This window comes from Palaemon carinicauda, chromosome 27, assembly GCF_036898095.1.
Source record: "Palaemon carinicauda isolate YSFRI2023 chromosome 27, ASM3689809v2, whole genome shotgun sequence".
Classification (NCBI taxonomy): domain Eukaryota; kingdom Metazoa; phylum Arthropoda; class Malacostraca; order Decapoda; family Palaemonidae; genus Palaemon; species Palaemon carinicauda.
In genome coordinates, this window is record NC_090751.1 from 35,151,157 (window position 1) to 35,171,327 (window position 20,171).

The 20,171-nt window shown below is 40.1% G+C and overlaps 1 protein-coding gene across 1 annotated transcript in view; it reads left to right on the forward strand.

Annotated features, from left to right (window-relative positions):
- arr (low-density lipoprotein receptor-related protein 6) overlaps window positions 1–20,171 on the forward strand; it is a 77,776-nt gene that overhangs the window by 21,088 nt on the left and 36,517 nt on the right. Inside the window, exons 2-10 of the mRNA XM_068351024.1 lie at window positions 6,810–6,898; window positions 8,168–8,299; window positions 8,836–9,026; window positions 9,260–9,470; window positions 10,417–10,527; window positions 10,761–10,974; window positions 11,211–11,374; window positions 18,261–18,434; window positions 19,171–19,401. Of these exons, the coding sequence (XP_068207125.1) occupies window positions 6,810–6,898; window positions 8,168–8,299; window positions 8,836–9,026; window positions 9,260–9,470; window positions 10,417–10,527; window positions 10,761–10,974; window positions 11,211–11,374; window positions 18,261–18,434; window positions 19,171–19,401 (1,517 nt within the window). The remainder of the gene's footprint in view (window positions 1–6,809; window positions 6,899–8,167; window positions 8,300–8,835; window positions 9,027–9,259; window positions 9,471–10,416; window positions 10,528–10,760; window positions 10,975–11,210; window positions 11,375–18,260; window positions 18,435–19,170; window positions 19,402–20,171) is intronic.

Genomic DNA, 20,171 nt, shown 5'->3' on the forward strand with positions numbered 1-20,171 from the left:
TCCTGAATTTTTAGTACTGAATCAAAAGAATGGATAATCTCCCTTTGTCAAAGGTAGTGTAGTGGTGTCTTGTTATCTTGTGAGTCTTGGCTCAAAACAAACAACTCCCTTCACTCCCCCTTTGTCAAAGGGGTGTGTTAGTGGTAGTGTCCATTCTTTTGAATCTCATCTCCCTTCACACTCCTTGTCAAAGGTCTGAATCTTATGCTGTGGGCCTGGGCTGGAAAGAAGCAACATCCTACACTCTACCTTTACCTTTGTCGAAGGTTTGGGAATGGTCGAGTCCTGTCATTTGAGCCTCGGCTCAAAGAAAGCTACTCACTCCGTCCTCCCCTCTCCCATTACTAACCCCTAGTTATAGGTGAGGTGGTTATATAAGCATATATTATAAACCTCTGCTTGAAAGAAGCTATTCTCACCACACACTATTTGACTATTTGACCTTGTGGGAGTAGTATCTTTCAGATCTAGGGTCAAAAGATAGAATTCCACCACTACGCCTCGTAGGATAAAGGAGATGGGAGAGTTCTATTTTGTGAGCCTTGTCTCAAAAGGAGCTACTTTCTCCCCATTCCTTTTTGTCAAAGGTTTGAAAGCGTTAAAATATTACTTCATGGGCCTCTGCGTAAAAGAAGCAACTGTCCACTCCTTATCTATGGTGAGTAGAATAGCCTTATTTTGGAAACAGCTACTTCCTCCACAATTCTTCTGCGAAAGGTTTGGTAATGATAAAATCACGTTCTGCAAGCCTATGCTTAAAAGAAGCAATTTTGCACCTTTCCTTCTTTATCAGTGGTGGGTAGTTTAAGAATTCTCTTGTCAGTCTTATTTCAAAAGAGGATACTCCTTCCCCTCTCTGTTTGTCAAAGGGTTGGTAGCGGTAGAATCTTATCTTGTTTGAATATGCTCGAAATAAGCAACAGGCCCTATTCCTTTATGCATGCTGGATAGTGGTCAAATCTTATCCTATCTTGTGAGACATATTAAGAAAAAAGAAAAACCACTTCCTCCACTCTTCCTTTGTCAAAGGTGGGGCATTAGTAAAATCATGTCTTGTAAGTCTGTTCAGAAGTGACTCACTCCCATTCGCCTTTTGTCATTGTTGGGTATTAGTAGAATCCTATCTTGTATACCTTGTTCTAAAAGAAGTTACACTCTTCACACTCCCTTTGTCAAAGATGGGTTGGTGGCAGAATCATATCTTGTAAGCCTCCAGTTAAAGGAGTGACACTCTATTCTCTATTTATCAGTGGTAAAATCATATCTTGTGAGCCTTTGTTCCCAAAGAAGAAAGTTCCTTCACTCTTCCTTTGTTAAAGGTAGGGTTGTGGTAGCTTCTAATCTTTCTTTGTCAAAGGTGGACCAGTGGTAGAATAATTATTTTTTAATTCTTGTTTGTTCCAACACGGTTACTTACCTGCCTAAAATCCCAGAAACGTTTTTACGTTCCCGAAGGGCATCGTGGCGGTCCCCGTGCGGTGGAAGCAGCGGTGTCCGCGCTGAACCAATGAACCTCGCAAGACAGGGCATCCACGGCCCCCATGTGCTTTTCCCCGACGGAAGCATCTATGATGGAGGACATGGCTCAGGACCTGGTCTACGTGTCCTCCTGGTTGGATTGGTGGTCTTGCGCTTTGGTGGGGTTTCAGGCATCACACGACCTCTCCCATCCAGAAAATCAGGCCATGCTGCGGGACCTTGTTAGTTCTGGGGGCAAGGCTTTCAAATTCTTATTGTCCCAGTCTCTGACGGTAGCTTCGAACTGGGTCCTGAGGAAAAGAGATACTGGTTTGAGCAAACTAATGCGGAAGTTGCCTGACAGGGAAGCAAGGAGACTGAGAAATTCCTCCGTGTGGGGGAATGACATTTCCCCCATCAAGTTGGTAGAGGATACTGTGGAGAAGGTGAGGAAAGTGAGAGAGATGGATCCTAGGCCCCCGCCTATGAGGAAGACCACGTTTAGGAGAGCTCCAACGGACGTCCCTCACTCCTCACAGGCCACACCCTTGCTTCCCAGAAGAGAACTTCCTTCAGTCCCTTGGCTTCAAGCCTCGCAACAGCCCACCCGTAGGACCACGGCAGGCCCTCAGTCAGCCTACAGACCCTCCTATGGTAACGCTAGGAGAGGTAGATCTGGCCGCTCCTCCAGGAGAAGGTAGGAGAGGCCCCCTACTCCCGCAGGAGCCCCTAGTAGGGGGATGCCTCAGACATTTTTGGCAAGCATGGCGGGATCTTGGTGCGGATCCCTGGACGGTGACGGTCCTGAAGGAGGGCTACAGACTCCCGTTCCTGGAAGAGCCTCCCCTTCTCATCCCAGCCCAAAGGGCCGATTGGCTGGTTCCAAAGGACCCCTTGAAGAGGTTGGCGCTGCAAGAGGAAGTAGCGACCATGATCAACAAGGGAGCTTTGGAGTCAGTGGAGAACCCCGTCCCGGGTTTCTTCAGCAGGCTCTTCCTGGTGGAAAAATTGACAGGAGGGTGGAGGCCAGTCATAGATCTCTCAGCCCTCAACAAGTTCGTCTCAAAGACGGAATTCAAGATGGATACCCCCAGACAGTGATCGCAGCCTTGAGGGAGGGGGATTTCCTCATGTCTCTCGACCTCAAGGATGCCTACTTTCAAATCCCCTCCAGCAGGAAGTTCCTCAAGATCAAGTGGGAGTCCAGGGTCCTGCAGTTCAAGACCCTGTGCTTCGGCCTCTCGACGGCCCCGCAAGTGTTCACGAGAGTGTTCGCCTCGATCTCGGCGTGGGCACACGAGAAAGGAATTCGACTAATCAGGTACCTGGACGACTGGTTGTTGCTTTCTGCCTCAAGGGAACAACTGAAGGAGCAAGGCGATATGTTGCTCGACCTCTGCAAGGTGTTAGGGATCACGGTCAACCTAGGGAAGTCCCAGCTAGTCCCCAGCACCAGGATGACTTACTTGGGGATGGTCCTGGACACCCTGTTAGTAAGGGCCTTCCCCTCAGAAGAAAGGTTGGCCAACCTGGAACGTATCCTTCAACCCTTCCTGACGGGACAACCCAGGAGGGCCAAGGACTGGCAGAAGTTACTGGGTCACCTGGTTTCCCTGGAAAAATTAGTACCGCAAGGGAGACTCAGGCTCCGCCCGGTACAGTGGAATCTAAAGGAGTCGTCGGTCCAAGGCAAGGAACCCCACAAAGTAGTGCCAGTCCTCCCGAAGACGAGAGAGACCCTTCTTTGGTGGAGCATCAGGTCAAACACGGAGAAGGGAATGCCCTTCGCCTCCGACCCCCCGGAGATGATGTTGTTCACGGACGCATCGAAGGAGGGCTGGGGAGCGCACCTGCTGGGAAAATCAGCAAAAGGGCTGTGGTCCAGCGAGGAGGCGTCTCTCCATATAAACATCCTGGAGATGATAGCAGTTCTAAGGGCGTGTCGACAGTTCGTACACTTGCTGCGAGGGAACACTGTGGCGTTAATGTGCGACAACGCCACAGTAGTGGCGTATGTAAAGAAGCAGGGAGGCATGAAGTCAAAGGTCCTCTGCGCCCTAGCCACGGAACTGTTGGAGTGGGCCACAGAAGAAGGGTTGGAACTGACGGCAAGGTTCATTCCAGGAAAGAGGAACGTGATGGCCGACGGCCTCAGCAGGGCGGGTCAGGTGATAGGTTCGGAGTGGACCCTACACCCGGAGGTAGCTCGAGCAGTCACCCTAATGTGGGGCTCCCCAGTGATAGACTTGTTCGCCACACGTCTGAATGCCCAACTCCCCGTGTTCTGCTCTCCAATCCCAGATCCGTCAGCAGCTTTCGAGGACGCCTTCCAACATCCCTGGGACGGTCTCGATGTGTACGCCTTCCCTCCCTTCAGTTTGATCAGGCAAGTGCTGAACAGAGTGAGAAGGTCGTTCAACCTGTCGATGACTTTAGTAGCGCCCTGGTGGCCGGAGAGAGACTGGTTTGCAGACCTAAAGGAATTAGCTCTTCGTCCTCCTTGGCCGCTTCCGGACAGGCCAGACCTCCTGCGACAACCTCACTTTCACAGGTGGCACGAAAACCCTCGATCCCTCCGCCTTCACGCGTGGAGGTTATCGAGAAGCTCCTGAAGAAAGAAGGATACTTATCGAGAACCGCGACAAGGATGTCTGGGTATCTACGGCGTTCCTCGGCAGTTGTCTACCAGGCGAAGTGGGCAGTCTTCCTGAAGTGGTGTGCATCCAAAAACATTAGGCCCTTAGGGGCGACGATCCAGGACATTGCAGACTTTCTGGTGTACCTGAGAGACGACGTGGGTTCGTCCATCCCAACCATCAAAGGAGTTCGAGCAGCCCTAGGTTAAGTCTTCCTCCTTAGAGGCATTGACTTGGGAGCCTCGAGGCACATCTCGATGCTCATCCGTAGTTTTGAGCAATCATGTCTCCCCCAGGAGGTACGGGGTCCGCAGTGGGACTTGGCAAGAGTCCTCAAAGTTCTTTCAGAACCACCCTTCGAACCTCTCTGGAACATTATAGACAGAGAACTCACCCATAAAACAGCTTTTCTTTTAGCCCTGGCCTCGGTGAAAAGAGTTAGCGAGTTACACGGCCTCTCTTACGAGGTCTCACACTCCAAAGGGTGGAGGGAAGTTGTCTTTAGGTTCGTCGCTAGTTTTGTGGCAAAAACGCAGAACCCAGCGTGTTGGGATCCTCGGTTTGAGGGTTTTTCGGTGCCAGCCATCCCTCGATCCGGCAACCCTAAGGATCTCCTCTTATGTCCCGTACGAACTATAAGAAAATACCTGGAGAGGACTGAAGATTGCCGCCCTCAGATAAAAAATTTATTAATCTCAACAGGACGAGTGAAGAAACCAGTCTCGAAAAATTCCATCTCTTTTTGCCTGAGACAAGTGATAAAGAGAACCTACGAGGCTTCTGGGACCCCTCTACCGGGAAAACCGAGACCTCATGATATCAGGGCTCTGAGCACCTCTCTGGCTTTCGATAAGAACATGGCCGTGGGTAAGATCCTGAATGCTGGGACCTGGTCTAGACAGTCCACCTTCACGGAACATTATCTAAAAGATTGTACGAGAAAATCCTTGGACAAATTTTCTATTGGCCCGATCGTGTCGGCCCTTCAAGAGATCTAAGGTCATAGCCATAGGGTAACCGGGATGTTAATGCCAAGGGACACTAGTTCCTTCCTTAACCTTACCCCCCCCCCTCCACTTTTTCCTTCCTTCCCCGGATCGAAAGGGCCAGGAAGATGAGGAGAAGACCTTAATCACAGAAAGGTATAACCTTCAAGAAATTGGTTTTGAAAAAGGTAAGACATTTAGACACTAAGTGAGTTTTTTGGATAGTTTTCCCCTACTTTTCGTGCAGTTTTCAAGTGGTCTTAGAATCAAGCCCTCCTTTGAGGTTCCCTCTTTCGCGTGCCTCCCCGTCGAATCCTGATTCCTGCAGGACACTCCCACCTCCTAAAGTGTAAGTCTCCTAAGAAGGTAGTTCTAGGTAAGTAACCGTGTTGGAACAAATCACAAATTTTTAAGTAATTTGTATTTTTCCTAACATACTTACCTAGAACTACCTTCGGGTTATGGCCCTCCCTTCCTTCCCCGAGAACCTGCAGGATCTAGTAATACCTATTCCAACGAAACTTACTGGAGAGTCGACCTGAGGTATTACGCTGCCTGACCCCGGGGTCGCCTCGGGCATGTACCACACTGCCAGAGGTTGACCCCGTAGAAAACGAGAAGAGGGAGATAAACTATACAAAAAGCTGGTTGGTTAGGTAGAGTTAGCCAGTAACTCCTAAGAAGGTAGTTCTAGGTAAGTATGTTAGGAAAAATACAAATTACTTAAAAATTTGTGATTTTGAAGGAATCTGTTTTTTAAGAGCATGCTGGTTTAGAATACTGTAATATATTTTCAACCTCAGCTTAAAAGAAGAGACTCCCTCCATTTTCTCCCTTTGTTAAAAGAGGGTTAGTGATAGAATCCAGAAATGCTCAAAAGTGAAGTGATAGCAGAATCCTTTCTTGTGAGCCTTTGCTTAAAAGAAGCATCTCCATCCTCTCTCATTTTGTCATAGTTGGGGTAGTCATAGAGCTTATATGAAGCTATTCTCTATTTGGCCATCTAGAGATATTTTACCACCCACAATGCTGTTCCTACTTTCTTGATAGGAAGAATGGGGTCCTTTTGAGATTACCGTGGATCGATTTCTCCGCGACATTCTGTCATAGCTAAGCTGTTATCATCATGCTGCCATACTGCATGGGATGTTTCAAGAGTTTTTTTGTCCTTTATTCATTTTCGTAATTACTGTACTTTGGAGATGACATAACTTGGTGGAGATGGAAAACTTCCAGTTGTTATAGCGAAACCTACCCAAAGAGTGAGTCTAATCCATAAAATTCTATGGAATGTACTCTCTTAGGAACAAAGGACAAATTTTTAAAAGTAATTTTGGATTTTTAATTGATTTAGAACTACTCTTCATTAATTCTTGATTACTATGAAAAGGTACGGGGTTACGTAAATCAGGTACATGGCACTTCCTTGCCAGTTTCTTCTACCTAGCTTCTATTACTATTTACCAGCTTGTATGAGAAATACTCATACATCACAGTACTGTACATAAAAGACTAGTTTTTGTATATCTTGGAAAATATAAGTTACCTGTACTGAAAAGAAAAGTAGCAAAGTATTTTCTTGCCTATCAAAATATTATTTTGTTAAGAGATTACTAATCTATTTCAGTTTCATAATCCTTGATAATTTTTATGTGATGAATGTTGTTGAGCATTTTTATTTAATGCTGCTACATTACTAATCTAAGAATTTATTTGTTTTTTCTTTTAGGGTACCCAGAGCTCCTATTTGCCAACCGCAAAGACATTCGCATAATAGAGGTGGGGAATGAGAAGCAGTCACGTCAAGTAATTGTAAAGGTTAGTACTTCTGCTATGATAAAGGTTTAAAATATCCTGGTTTTAAAGCTTTGTCTCTTAAGATGTAATATTTTGGTAAACTGGGAAATGACAGATGTTGTATGTTAATTTTGCCTTTATAATGACATTTTCTCCTCTATTTCTCCCTTGTAGTTTGGTGTATATAAAATCATAAGGTATATGTAGGAACACTTAAAAAATGTTTAAAAAACACCTTGATGCTACTTGCCATGTATTCTTACATTCTATAGAATAAACCTCATTCTTTATATTTAAGCTCTAACTAAAGAATGTTGAGATGTGTTTTAGAAGGTTATAGATACTGTATAGTATCTGTAACTCACATTGGAATTTTTTTCTATCAGTTTGATTTGCCTATTTAAAGCTGAAACTAGTTGAAAACTTTCTGCAAATAAAATTAAGTTTGGATAATTTTGAAACTATTTTCTATACTTTAGAATTATTAAATCTCGTTCAATCATTAGCAGATATAGGGTTAACTATTATTTAGTTAGTCTTGAGAATGTTATCCTATGTTACTAACCAGTTTGTTATACATCATAATGTGGAATCGTTGATTAGTGGAAATCTACGTTTACAGTATCTGTTTTTATGAATAAAAAAAGTAAAATTTTTTATGATAAAGTAAAATTTATTATTGTAAATAATTTTCAATTTTTTATACTAAAAGTTTACTGTATTTATTTTTGGTTTTGTTATATTGTATGTATGATGTGCAAGTGCTATTCATGGGAGGAACATTTGAAGGGTTAGGTACACTTGGGTGATACCCTATTATTAGTGTGGGAAAGTCTCTCTCTCTCTCTCTCTCTCTCTCTCTCTCTCTCTCTCTCTCTCTCTCTCTCTCTCTCACTGGGTTGTGAGAAATAATAAATTACCTGTATATGTGATTAGTACATTATGTGTGCATTTTATTTATTACTTTCTCTATGCATAGTATGATATCAGAACATGGATTGTAAAATAAATGGTAATATACAGTTACCGTAAGTTATCTAAATAATAAAAAATCTTCTTTATTGTACTTTTTAACTACTGTATGTCATGTGCATGATTTATCAGGTCTTTTCTTTGAGGGAATTCATAGCCTTAGTATTTTTCTTTTAATTCCATATGTTAATTATTTGCTCAAATAATCTGTTTAGATTTTATATACAGTACTGTGTATATATTGGTTTACATGTTAGTTACGCTATATCAAATGAATCAAATGAATGCAATGAATGTAAATCATGGTTTTAATTTCAGGATGTGACAGATGCAGCGTCAGTTGATTATTATTATAAAGGACAGCTCGTCTGCTGGACCGATATTGACAATGAGCTTATCAAGTGTGTGGAAATCAAAAAACAAGGGGGTGGAGCTAAGGATCATAGAGAGGTAGGACTGGTCTAAATTATCATGGAATTTGATTGTTTACGTTTGCACTTGTACGGTAGTGTACAGGATTTACTCTTATTCCAACTTTTGTCAAGGGTGCTGTAATTGCAGGTTAAGTTATGTCTTGGGATTGAGATACGGTGAAATTGTACTAAGGTATATATCAAGTAGATCATATTATAACAGCAAAATAGATAGTTTTCAAAGTCATACTTTGAAATTTATAGTTTTCAAAGACATATTTTGAAATTTATAGTTTTCAAAGTCATACAGGGTATTTTGAAATTTATAGTTTTCAAAGTCATATTTTGAAATTTATCATTTGCCAATTGAAAAGTAGTTAATTTTTTTATATTGAATTTATTTATGAATAAGGGGATGCAGCACTTTACTTTGTTTTATCAATCCATTAATTAGTCAACCCACACTCAAGTGTATGTTTTTTGTATACAGTATTTTAGTTTGTTAAAGTTAATGGTATTTGCATTTTTTTTTTTTATGGCACTAATAAACATATGAAATATTGTCTTATTTAGGTGATAAAGATCACAAGAGGCATCATCTCTCCTGATGGATTGGCTGTGGATTGGTTAGGAGAGAAACTCTACTGGACTGATTCAGACACCAACAAAATTGAGGTGGCTGAACTTTATAGCAAGCTACGTAGAGTTCTCTTTTGGCAAGATCTGGATCAGCCGCGAGCCATAGCCTTAGTTCCTTCAGAAGGGTAAGATTCTCTCTCTCTCTCTCTCTCTCTCTCTCTCTCTCTCTCTCTCTCTCTCTCTCTCTCTCTCTCTCTCTCTCTCTCTCTCTCTCTCTCTCTCTCATATATATATATGTACAGTATATGCTGAGAAGATGCATGAAATGTTGCTCAAGTCTGTCATTCTAGGTCGATGAAATTGTATCTATATTCATAATTTTATTCTAATTTTCCTTGTTCTATTAAATTCCCTCTAGGTTGATGTTTTGGACTGACTGGGGTGAAAATCCAAAAATTGAGAGGGCTGGAATGAATGGTGACCCTTCCACAAGATGGGTTATCGTTTCCGAAGAAATATATTGGCCCAATGGGTTAACAGTCGACTACAATCAACGAGTTATATATTGGGCTGATGCCAGACTATCATACATTGCCTCTGTAGATTTTGAGGGAAACAGCAGGACTCTGGTAAGAGGATAAAGTAATATGTTTTTGTTTTATTGCTATTTGTGCTTATATGTCTGATTTCTAGGCTACTCACTTATTTCTTGTATGTAATAGCTGGTCGGTGATTTGTTGCTAGATGTATAAATGAATTCAATATTCCTATAGAAAATTCCAACAAAAAGAAGTAAAGATTTCAGGTAATAGTTTACTGGAGCAAAAAAAACAAGTGTGTAAAGTATCAAATACCTCATGAAAAGTTGAATGCAATATAGAACTTCTCTCAATTGTTATGGAAGGTGAAAAATTATATTTCTTAAAGTTACCTGACCTAATGAAAACTGCAAACTAAATTAATTGGGAAGTTGAACTCAAAAGGAAAATGAAATGAGGAAAAAATGAGCAAATTATGTAAAAAGTGCAAAGTTGTCTTATGCTGTTTATCCTCTCTGCATTTGCAAACACATTCTAAGAGATGAATAGAGTGAAGAGAAATAAAATGGTGTGACCATAGGATGCAAAGATTTATGAAAAATGGGGTAAAGATCATATTACAGATGAGGAAGGAAGAGCTCTGAGTTGTGCCAACAACTGGAAAATAGATTGAAATCTCAGATTGTGTTGATATGAATGTGAATAGGAAAGGGTGAGGTACAGCTAGTCTGAAAAATAATACATATAGAAGTGGTTGGGTGAAGACTTCTAGGAAGGTCCTGGAAGTAATGATAAAAGGGCTTCGATGAAAATCTAGATAAGATTGAAATCGGAGAAGAACATTTTCAAAACCAAAAGGAGATATGTGATAAAGTGTTGTTGAATATTTTTTTTTCTTTTTTCTTAAAGCTTTTGCTTATTAGCCAACAAAATTTGAGGTCTTTTCCTAATAACAACAATCATTGGATACTGTTGGAAGTAAATATACTGTGTTGTTGTTATAATCTTTTAAAGAATTTTTTTCTTGTTGTTGCAGGTAGTGCAGGGAAAGTTACCACATCCTTTTGCTTTAACTTATTTTAATCATACTCTGTATTGGACTGATTGGGAAACCAGAGCCATCCATTATTGCAATGTTGGAGAAAAGGTAAGCATGGTTCATGATTATTACAGTTTAGTTTGCTAGTTTCATGCACTGCCATGCAGCGTAGAATTGTATTGTGACCAAAATGGAGATTTTAACCCTGAAAAGATTATAAAATATCAAAGGTTTCAAGATATGCTCTGTCCAAACATTGCTATTTTCATAATTTAAGCTTTTAAAAGTTAAGGTTATATAAAGCAGTAGATATTTTTGTTTAATTTTTTTCTTTTTTACAGAGGTTGTGTGAGGACCAAAAGCAATTGGGGATGAATTTGTCTCCTATGTATATACACGTGTACGATCAAGCTCGACAACCGCATAAGAAAACAGTTTGTCAAGAAAAGAATGGGGGTTGCAGTCATCTATGTTTAGCAGCTCCAGCACCCAATGAATTCACTTGTGCATGTCCAACAGGTGTGAAGTTGATTGACAATTACACCTGTTCTGATGGCAAGTATTGTATTTTTGTATTTTGTAAAAGTTTTTTTTGGTTTTGGGAGTATTTGAGTGCTTAGAAATGTTTTTGTACATTTAGAGCTTCTTCTATTAAACATCATAACTTAAAATCCTCTCTCATATTTGATTTGCTATTTTAACAATATCTGACATCAATTGTAGTTTTTCAAGGTTTGTAATAAAACGTCATGGTTACATGTTTTAATATAATTACTTCAAAAATATTTCAGGTCCAGAGGAAATGTTGATATTGGCACGGAGAACGGATCTACGTCGCATTTCTTTAGATACTCCTGATCACACAGCTGTGGTAATGCCAGTGTCAGGGGTGAGACATGCTATTGCAGTGGACTATGATCCCATTGACGGTTTCGTTTACTGGACTGATGATGAGGTATGATCATGGGAATTTTTTCTAACTTAGTCTTTTAATATGTGTGTGCTTTCAGCAAAGCTTGATATGACTGTTAAAGCTTAAAACGAGGCGTCGGTAGTTAGAAATGTTAGTGCACACACTAAGAAGGTGTCTGTGTACTTGAGTGGGTGTTACACACTTCTAACTTCTGCCTAGTTGGTACCTGGAGGACTAAGGGGATAGAGTTGTCACATAACAGGAAGAAGCATTGTCATTCACAACTCCTGTATGAGCTGAGCATGTTGACTGCCGGTTGGGATGGAAGGGTACTGCCCTTTCCTGCCCCTTCCTGGACGATCTTTCTGTCTTGAAAGATGTAAGTAGTGCATGGCAAGAGTTTTCCCTGAACTGGAAGAAACAACAGTACTGTACATACCGCCTTTGCACTTATGGGCGGTCATGTACTAAGTTGAGTGCTTTCTGAAAATTATCCCATGGCAGGAAAAATGTTTGAACACACAACTTTCAGTAGTGTATGAAATTCAGTTCTCGGAACCGAATCTTGCTTCTTTGGCAAGGAAGACTTGGTCAAAGTATTGATCAGCTGAAGTTGTGTGTCTCAGATTGATGTCTCCCCCATTACATGAGGATGGTACATATTGAGAATGTACCCAACAAGAAGTTGTTTCAGTGTATAGCTTTGGCGTTCGTGCACCTTTTAGTGCTTGATCTCTTCAGAGATCTTTTAGGTAGATGACAGCTCAAGAGCAGGATTGTAGGTGAAAATATGACCAATGAATACCAAGCATAATCTTCTTGTATTCCATTCCCAGCTGATTACTCTTACTGAGACCACTCACCAATACCATTCCATGAGCATTAGATCTAGGGAGATAACAGCCCAGCAATAGAATTGGTGGTGAGCGTACGACCAACAAGCAGCGTCTCATCGCAGATATTCTCGTCTCCCATTCCACGCGCATTGGTTTCACACGCTTGGTCTCCATGGACTAGCTCTCCACACGCTCATGCTTCACGCACCAAGCCTGCACATTCGAACCTTTGTAACCTGTCGCCTTTGGCGCAGACATTTATGATTGGATGTTGTGCTTTTGACTTGGTGACATTGAACAACAATGCAATCAGACCCCTCTCACTTGCACTTTAATTATTCAAGATGTTTGAGTCGCAGAGCACCTGTCAGATCCCTCATTTCAATTTTCTACACCGTCGCATATATATTATCATTGGCAAGACTTAACTTCAACAACAGGCTTTCATACAGCACACCACACCTATGATCTGTTTAAGGCCACACTCTTACATTTGTCCATCAAAAGCAAAAGGTAGGTGCTTCCTTTGAGGGCATGGGAGCACCTTAGCCTCTAAGTTTTAGAATACCTCTTCCTCTACAGAATATTAACATTGTTCCATTCTCCGTCCTGTTTACAAATACACTTGAGATGGACTTTCCTGAGCTATACGCAGAGACCTCCTCGTTTCGGTATGAGGAGGAACCCTGGTATGCATTAGTCTTACACCTAATTTCAGATTAGTAACAAAGAGAGATTCATGAGACAGTACGTTCATCAAGATGTTCTCTCTCATTCCGGAGTTCAATGACTTCAGGGAGGCAACCATAGCTCTCATCAGAGAGGAATGACATTCATTGATCCCATTGGCTCTCCTCTAGGATTGAAGCCTCCTGCGAGTTTCTACGGCTAGAAATTCTTGCATGTGAGATTGGGTCAATTCCGAGATCTCTGGTAAACGAATTCCTTTCACTCTAGCCTACCAATTAAGATCCTACCCCCTTGCTGTCTTCAGACCCTCTCTTCATCCATTCAAAACAGCAGTCAATGCTGATGGCAGGATCCCAATGGATAAACTCTATCATAAGGGCACAAATTTCTCTACACCTGATTTTACTGTCGTAGAAGCTGCTTTCATTGCCAAGCACCAACATCATCAGCGTTTAAACTCTGGTCAGTTTTATTCACATGCTTTACATTGACCCAGGAATTTAAAACTTGTGTCGAAGAAGTACACAGATTGGAGTCTGTCAGGTGCCAAGACCAGGAATATCTGTGTGGACTTATCACGTAACCAAAGGGGCAGCCAAATACAAAGAGAAGCGTTCCGTAGACTCGGGAACAGAGGCGACGAGTAAAGAAAACACTCAAAGGTGTCTGGGAAGCTTCTTTGTACTTCTGCAGCTGACTTCTGATTGGAGAAATAAACTGGGAACTGGAATCCCATCATCAATGTATTCAGGAGGAGCAGTATACCTGTTAAAAGCCCAGTGCTTCTTACTGGCTACCAATGCCCAAGTGTTCATGCGGGGTAATTGCTTTAGCACAGAGTCAGACTTCCTTTTATTACAATCTACAGATTGTAGTACAGTATATTGGTGAAAATTCCTTGTCACCAAACCTGTTCTCATATCTTCCTAGTTTGCTGCCAAGCTTTCTGACATGAGGCCTGCCACCCTGAAGAGAAGGAAGTAGTAGTTAATGAAGCACTGAACGACCGATCAGGCCTAGTCTTACTGTACTCGGGATCAACCAATTTCTCTACTAGGTTTCATAGGATGAGTTATACTACTGAAACCCGTCCCTCCTTGGGAAAGTGTTATGGTACGATGTATATTGCCTCATACCTGCTACTTGCCCTAGGTCTCATTCCAGACGGAGCACAAGTACTGCTGGTTAGGACATTGGCAGCAGTCATACTCTCAAGTCCCAGGATGCTTCCATGATGCCAACACTTCAAAGAACGTCAGATAATCATCAGGATGTATAGGAAAAGTATCTATTTGGGAAGGTGATCCTTGTACATTCAGAGATTGTGTTGGGAACATTTCCTTCCCCAAGAATACGTTTTGGTATGCCTGATATCAGTGTTCAGTCTAGTGTGAGACTGAACACTCCCTTTGTAGGATGATAGATGCTGCCTTTGTCCCCTTCTGTCTTCAGGGAGTTTCAGAGATTACAACTGAGCCTTCCTTCCTTTTTGCTATCACATGTGGATAATGTTATTTTGAGAATATTTTCCTCAGACACCCAAGTAAAGAAGGGTATTCATGGGAATACCAATAGCATGATAGCAGTGAGAGTCTTCCCTTCAGACAATCATAGCAACTGAGAGAGTGCAACCATTCATTTACAACTGTCTGTATCGATACTTATTTCTTTCGAGCTCGTTTCTTTGGCGAAACTTCTTTCGTAGCTAAAGGGTAGTTCCTCTTTGGCGGCTCTCCAGCTATCGCTCTAGTAATTCCTGAAGTATTACTAGTCTGCAACCGGCGGCCCCTTTACCTTCTGGTCTTGTTTGAACAGCAATAAGGGATGATCTACCCTGGTAGCTACAGAACAAACTTTGTTGCTGGAGCTCCTCACTTACAGGGAATCTGTCTATAGATGCATCTAGGTAGCGATAGGTTGTTAACCTGACAATCCAATCTGTCTCGGGGAAATTATCTATGGAAAGAAACAACCTGCTTTTAAACCTACTGATAACGCATGCAACGTTGCTAATTTGCAAGCTTTCCTAAGGAGTTTTGATAATACACTTGGTAGTGATGATAAACGTCAACACTTCCATTTGTGACGTAAAGTCAACGAAGGGGCTCGTTTCGCAGACTGTTAACAAGTAGGTACACTCTTGAGAAGTCGACAGTGGGAAACAGCTGTTTCCATGGTTCATCCAAACAGCAGGACTGTTCGAGTAGACACACAGTTGACAGGGATTCTTGTGCAAGTGACACTTGTGATCCCTACATCATTACTTGGTGGATTTGATCCTTACTATTTAGGTTTTCACTCTCGTTGTATTGGCTCGTCATTCAGTAAAATAAGAAATTTCCAGTATTCTGCTTCCCATTCCCATTCCATCGGCAGTGTTTAAGAACGACTTCCAACTTCCCTTGGAATTCTAGATGCTCGCTCCGTTCTGCCCATTTTCCCATTTTGCTGAATATTAAACAGTATGTGATGACAACAGTTCAATGTAACCCTAATCGCTCCCAAGTGGTCACATGCCGAATGGTATTCAGATGAGCTGTTTTCAATCTTCCTTTTGTTGGGGAGTCTCTCGATCAGCTTGGTGAAGGATACTGCTCAGCCCTCAAAGTTTTCTGCTAGGACTTGGGACTGAACCCTTTGCAAGAATTGACAAGACATAAAAGAAGTTGGGATAGTCTAGATTTCCTAGAGAGCTCGAACTGTACTGTAAGTTTCCTCAGTTTGCAGATCTCTCGAGCAAACCCACTCAAGTCCAAGGTAGGGTGACATACACGTTTTACCCTTGAGACTGTTTGCTTCTTGTCTAGCTCGGGCAAAGCAAGTAGGAAACTGCTTAACATTTCCTGTATCATAGTCCTTCTGAAAAAGAGAAAATAATCTCTCATCACCTTGGTTCTGGAATTATTGGCCAAGACCTAGAACCCAGCTGTTGATAGCTTAAGTCCCCTATAAGAAGCAACTAGCGGAGACAGAAAGACTCTCCTTCCTGTCATGAGAAGACTTGATGACTTCTTACGAGAAAGAAAGAAGAAAAGAAGAGATCCTTGAACACACTTTCTTTCTGGCCTCTTGGGACAATCGGACTTGTTTTTTCCAGTAAGTAAGGACTGTAGGATCATCCTAAAGTATATCGTACAAAGTCAGACATATCGAATGTCTCGGCTCACGGGAAGAACCTGTCAGGGGCACAGTTCTTGAAGACATACTCAGGGAAGGACAACTATCTTCACTGAACATTGTCTACAGGAGTATACACACATTTCTCTGGGTACCTATATCCTTGGCTGGCTGTAGTTGCTTAACAGATCCTGTAGCAAACCTAGATCCTTCACATGACAAGAAACATCTCTTCCAAGATAGCAGTCTCCACAGGAGTTAGGTATGAGAGCTATGATCGACTGTTCTTTTTTACCTTTTTTTTTTTCTTCCCCTTTCTTGGGGTACAGTAGTCACTCCATTATTTTATGGACTTGATGCTAGATGCAAATACTGTAAACAGCTTGGTCGAGAAACTTTTATCAAATAAGGCTTGTTTAAGGACATCTTCCATCATCATCCCAGAATAGGGGGGGATGGACGAATGTAAGCAAACCATTTCTCATAAATGACTGCACGTTCAGACAACCTATCCTCATCGTAGATACATGTACTTCCTTGACAGTCTACCAGTCCCTGATAATGACTTAGCCCAACACCTGCCTCATCTTCATGCCCAGGTCATAAGGAGGTTCACAGAAGTCATATCTCTTTAATCCTCTACAGGGCTGAAGTGCTTTGGCATTTCTCTGGAAAGTATGTCAGTCTGTTAGGTTATAGGAATGTCCCTTCTAAGGATAAGTCAAAGGTTTGTATTTGTGCAGGGAAAAATCACAAATTTTTCAAGTAATTTGTATTTTTCTCAACTAGACAAACCTAAGTCCGTTAAGTTACACTAACGAACTCATCCATCCCCCAAATCTTAGGCTGACGGTCAAAGGGTTAGCTCAGTGGCCTGTCTTGTGGCTTACCCGCTACCCTCTAGTTGACTACCGCCACCTCTTTGTAAGTTTTGATAGGTGTATCCAGCTTTGCTGAAAGTATATTCCAGTTGAAGGACTTGAGTTTGTTTAGTTTGAAAAATTAAAATTACCTTTACTTCAATTTTTTTCTCTCTTAGCTGTTTTCTTTATACTTAAGTTCCTTTGGTGCATGTGAATTTTCTAGATTACAGTAGCTCCTCAATGTTGGTTCAATATTATACTTGTAAAAGTTTTTTAGGTTAAATCAAAGTCTTTGATAGTGTTGTACCAACAATTCTTCTATGGTAGAAATGGAATTATCTTCTGCATTTTTGTCAGTTATTTTAGATTTATTAATTTTTAAGAAGTATTTTAACACCTTTATAATTTTTGCTTTTTTTTTTTTTTTAAGTAAGGGATTTTATTTTATCAGCACTAGGGAAGACAATCTGTGGTCAGTGGAAAATTGTATCACATATAGTGATGTTTTAATATGTCATACTCTAGTCTAGGGCTCCACATATTTTATGTCACATCTAGCATTGTTGACAGTACAGTAATGTGTTCTTTGCAGTGCAGCATTCATCATCCATTTTGCTAAAACTTATTTGCTTTCTTTCTTTTAGCATCCATCCAGTCCATTTGGTGTGGTCATAATTAAGAGTTTAACATTATTCACATTTGCCATTTCATAATAGAATAAACCCATTTGGCTGGTGCTCTGAAAATAGATATAGGACTTGGTATTGTAAAACTATGTAGAATGTGAATCAGGCTGATAAAAATTTTGAGCTTTAAAAATTACCAATGATGACTCCTGCTGTTTCCATCTGAAGCTTTTGCTATTGTTTAATGTATGTGTGCCAAACACAATTTATTTTGGTGGCATTGTAGTGGATTTTGTGATCAGGAACGTGTTTCCCAAGTACTACTGTGGTTCTATTAAAAGTTAGTCTTCATTTAAGGAAATGATGGCTTCCGGGCATAAGTAACAATATGAAGTTGCTATTTTATTCCATAGTAAAGTACAGTTAATACATAAAAGAAAAGGGAGCTGGATCAGTGACAAACAATTTTCCCAGGTGTCTTTATTTATAAGATCAGATATATGGTGACAAAAATTATCAATTGCTCATCAAAAACACAATAATCAGTTGATGATGATCCTCCTACCAAATTTTCTCACATGTACTCATTGACTGCACCTTACCTACCTACATTATATTTTCATACTAATGTAATACTTGCAATATTATCCTAAGTGAATCCCTACCATTGACTATAAAAGAAAATTTTTTTTGAAAATGGTAGTAAAAATTCAAAGACAGAAGCAGGGGTAAAGTTGGGAATTCACATTTTATTTTTATAAAGTACTTATAATAAAATTTTTATACTTTGTCTCAGGCTCTTTGCATACAACGAGCTAAACTGGATGGTTCTGAGCAGCAGATCGTTGTTTCTGCGGAGGTATTTCACCCTGATGGAGTAGCTGTTGATTGGATTGCCCGCAATCTCTATTGGACTGATACTGGACCTGATCGAATTGAAGTAGCGAGGCTTAATGGAACTTCTCGTAAGGTAAGAGAAATAGCAAACAATTACTTTTTGAAATATTGGGAAAAAATTAGTGCATTTCTCATGTTGATTTAAAGTTTTTAAAACTTTGATGGTGGTGAATGTTTGTGATATGGACCAATACTGTTGTATGTAGTGTATGGAGTAGAAAAACATTTATTAATCAGTCTTGATTTGGCAGCCTTTTCCATTTTGTGATAAATTGAAGAGTTTAGTAAATATCACCTTTGAATTGTCACAGTTGATTTGCCTGTAGACATGGATATGAATGGAAGGGGACAATATTATTGCTTTGACAATACTTTAGAAAAATGAGTATCCAAAATTTGTACAGTAATTCATTTTTATTTCATTTTAATTAATTTCACAAGATTAAAAATAATGTGTTATTGATAGATTATTGGGATTATGATCTTGTTGAACTGATTCATATCAGAAATATAGTAAATTAGTTGTCATGATGAGCAACAGCTGTGATCAAGACTTTTAATTTTAGGTTGTGTATCAGATTATTATGCATTTGTTACTGGAAATTTATCCTTACTATGATAATTACTTCTAAAAAAATTTGGCTAATTTTTATAGACATACCTGGTCCTTAGCATAATAATCTATCAGTTCTATACTTATCTAAGTTTTATGAAACTTTCTGATAAGCTTCAGTAAGGTGTTAGCATTGCTGTAGTTCATGAAGAAAATATGGATATATAATTTGACTTTTTGTATATTTTTTTAACAGATCATAATTGCTGAAAATTTAGATGAACCCCGGGCTATAACTGTTGATCCTGACGGTGGGTTAATGTTCTGGACTGATTGGGGTAAAAAGCCTAAGATCGAAAGAGCTGCTTTGGATGGATCTCTTCGCAAGGTTATTATCGACTCTGGTCTCGTGTGGCCTAATGGTGTCTCTATCGACTTTGCTCTAAGAAAGATCTACTGGTGTGATGCCAAAACGGACAAAATTGAAGTAAGATCTAAATTTCTTTATGATTCTTGATTTGTTAATACCTATATTCTTATAAAAACCATAGTGTGTTTTCTGTATCATGAAAAATGAGTTATTACCGATTGTAAAGAATATCTAAACTAGTTGTATGAATTGGTTAAATACAGTATTAAAAACTCATAGGTATAGTCATTAGTTAATCGTATGATATACCATTCTTTGAATTTTTGTATTTTTTCATTCTGGAAATTTTATCTTTCCTCCTTTTATTTTTGAGGTAGTGATGCTGGTAAGTTTTGCCAAACCACTAAATAGAATTTTTTTTATGAAAGGTGGTCCAAATGGGCTATACATATTAATGTACATGCAATATTTTTGTTTGAAAATATTTAATTACTGTTTAGCTAAAAAAAACAAAGAATTACCAGCTGGTTATGACTTCTGGAACTATTCTTAATAAGTATGGAATACAACTAAATCAAGATTAATCTTATCTTGAAACGTCAAGATGAGGTCCTGTGTTTAAATTACTGATAAGACTAACAGGGACATTATGAAAAATCATAGTTTATAAGTAGGTAAATAAAAGGACAAAAGAAAAAAGTAAGAATTGTGAATAAAAGGTTACATAGAATATAGGGTGCTGAGACAAAGGAAAAAGAGCATAGTACATGTGATACAAATTAGGTTTTGACATATTACAAAGATAGTCAAGAGTAAAACAATCAAAACTGTCTCAAATCATGTGGTCCTAGACTAATTGCTAGTTTGGGTAAAGGGCTTCATAAGAA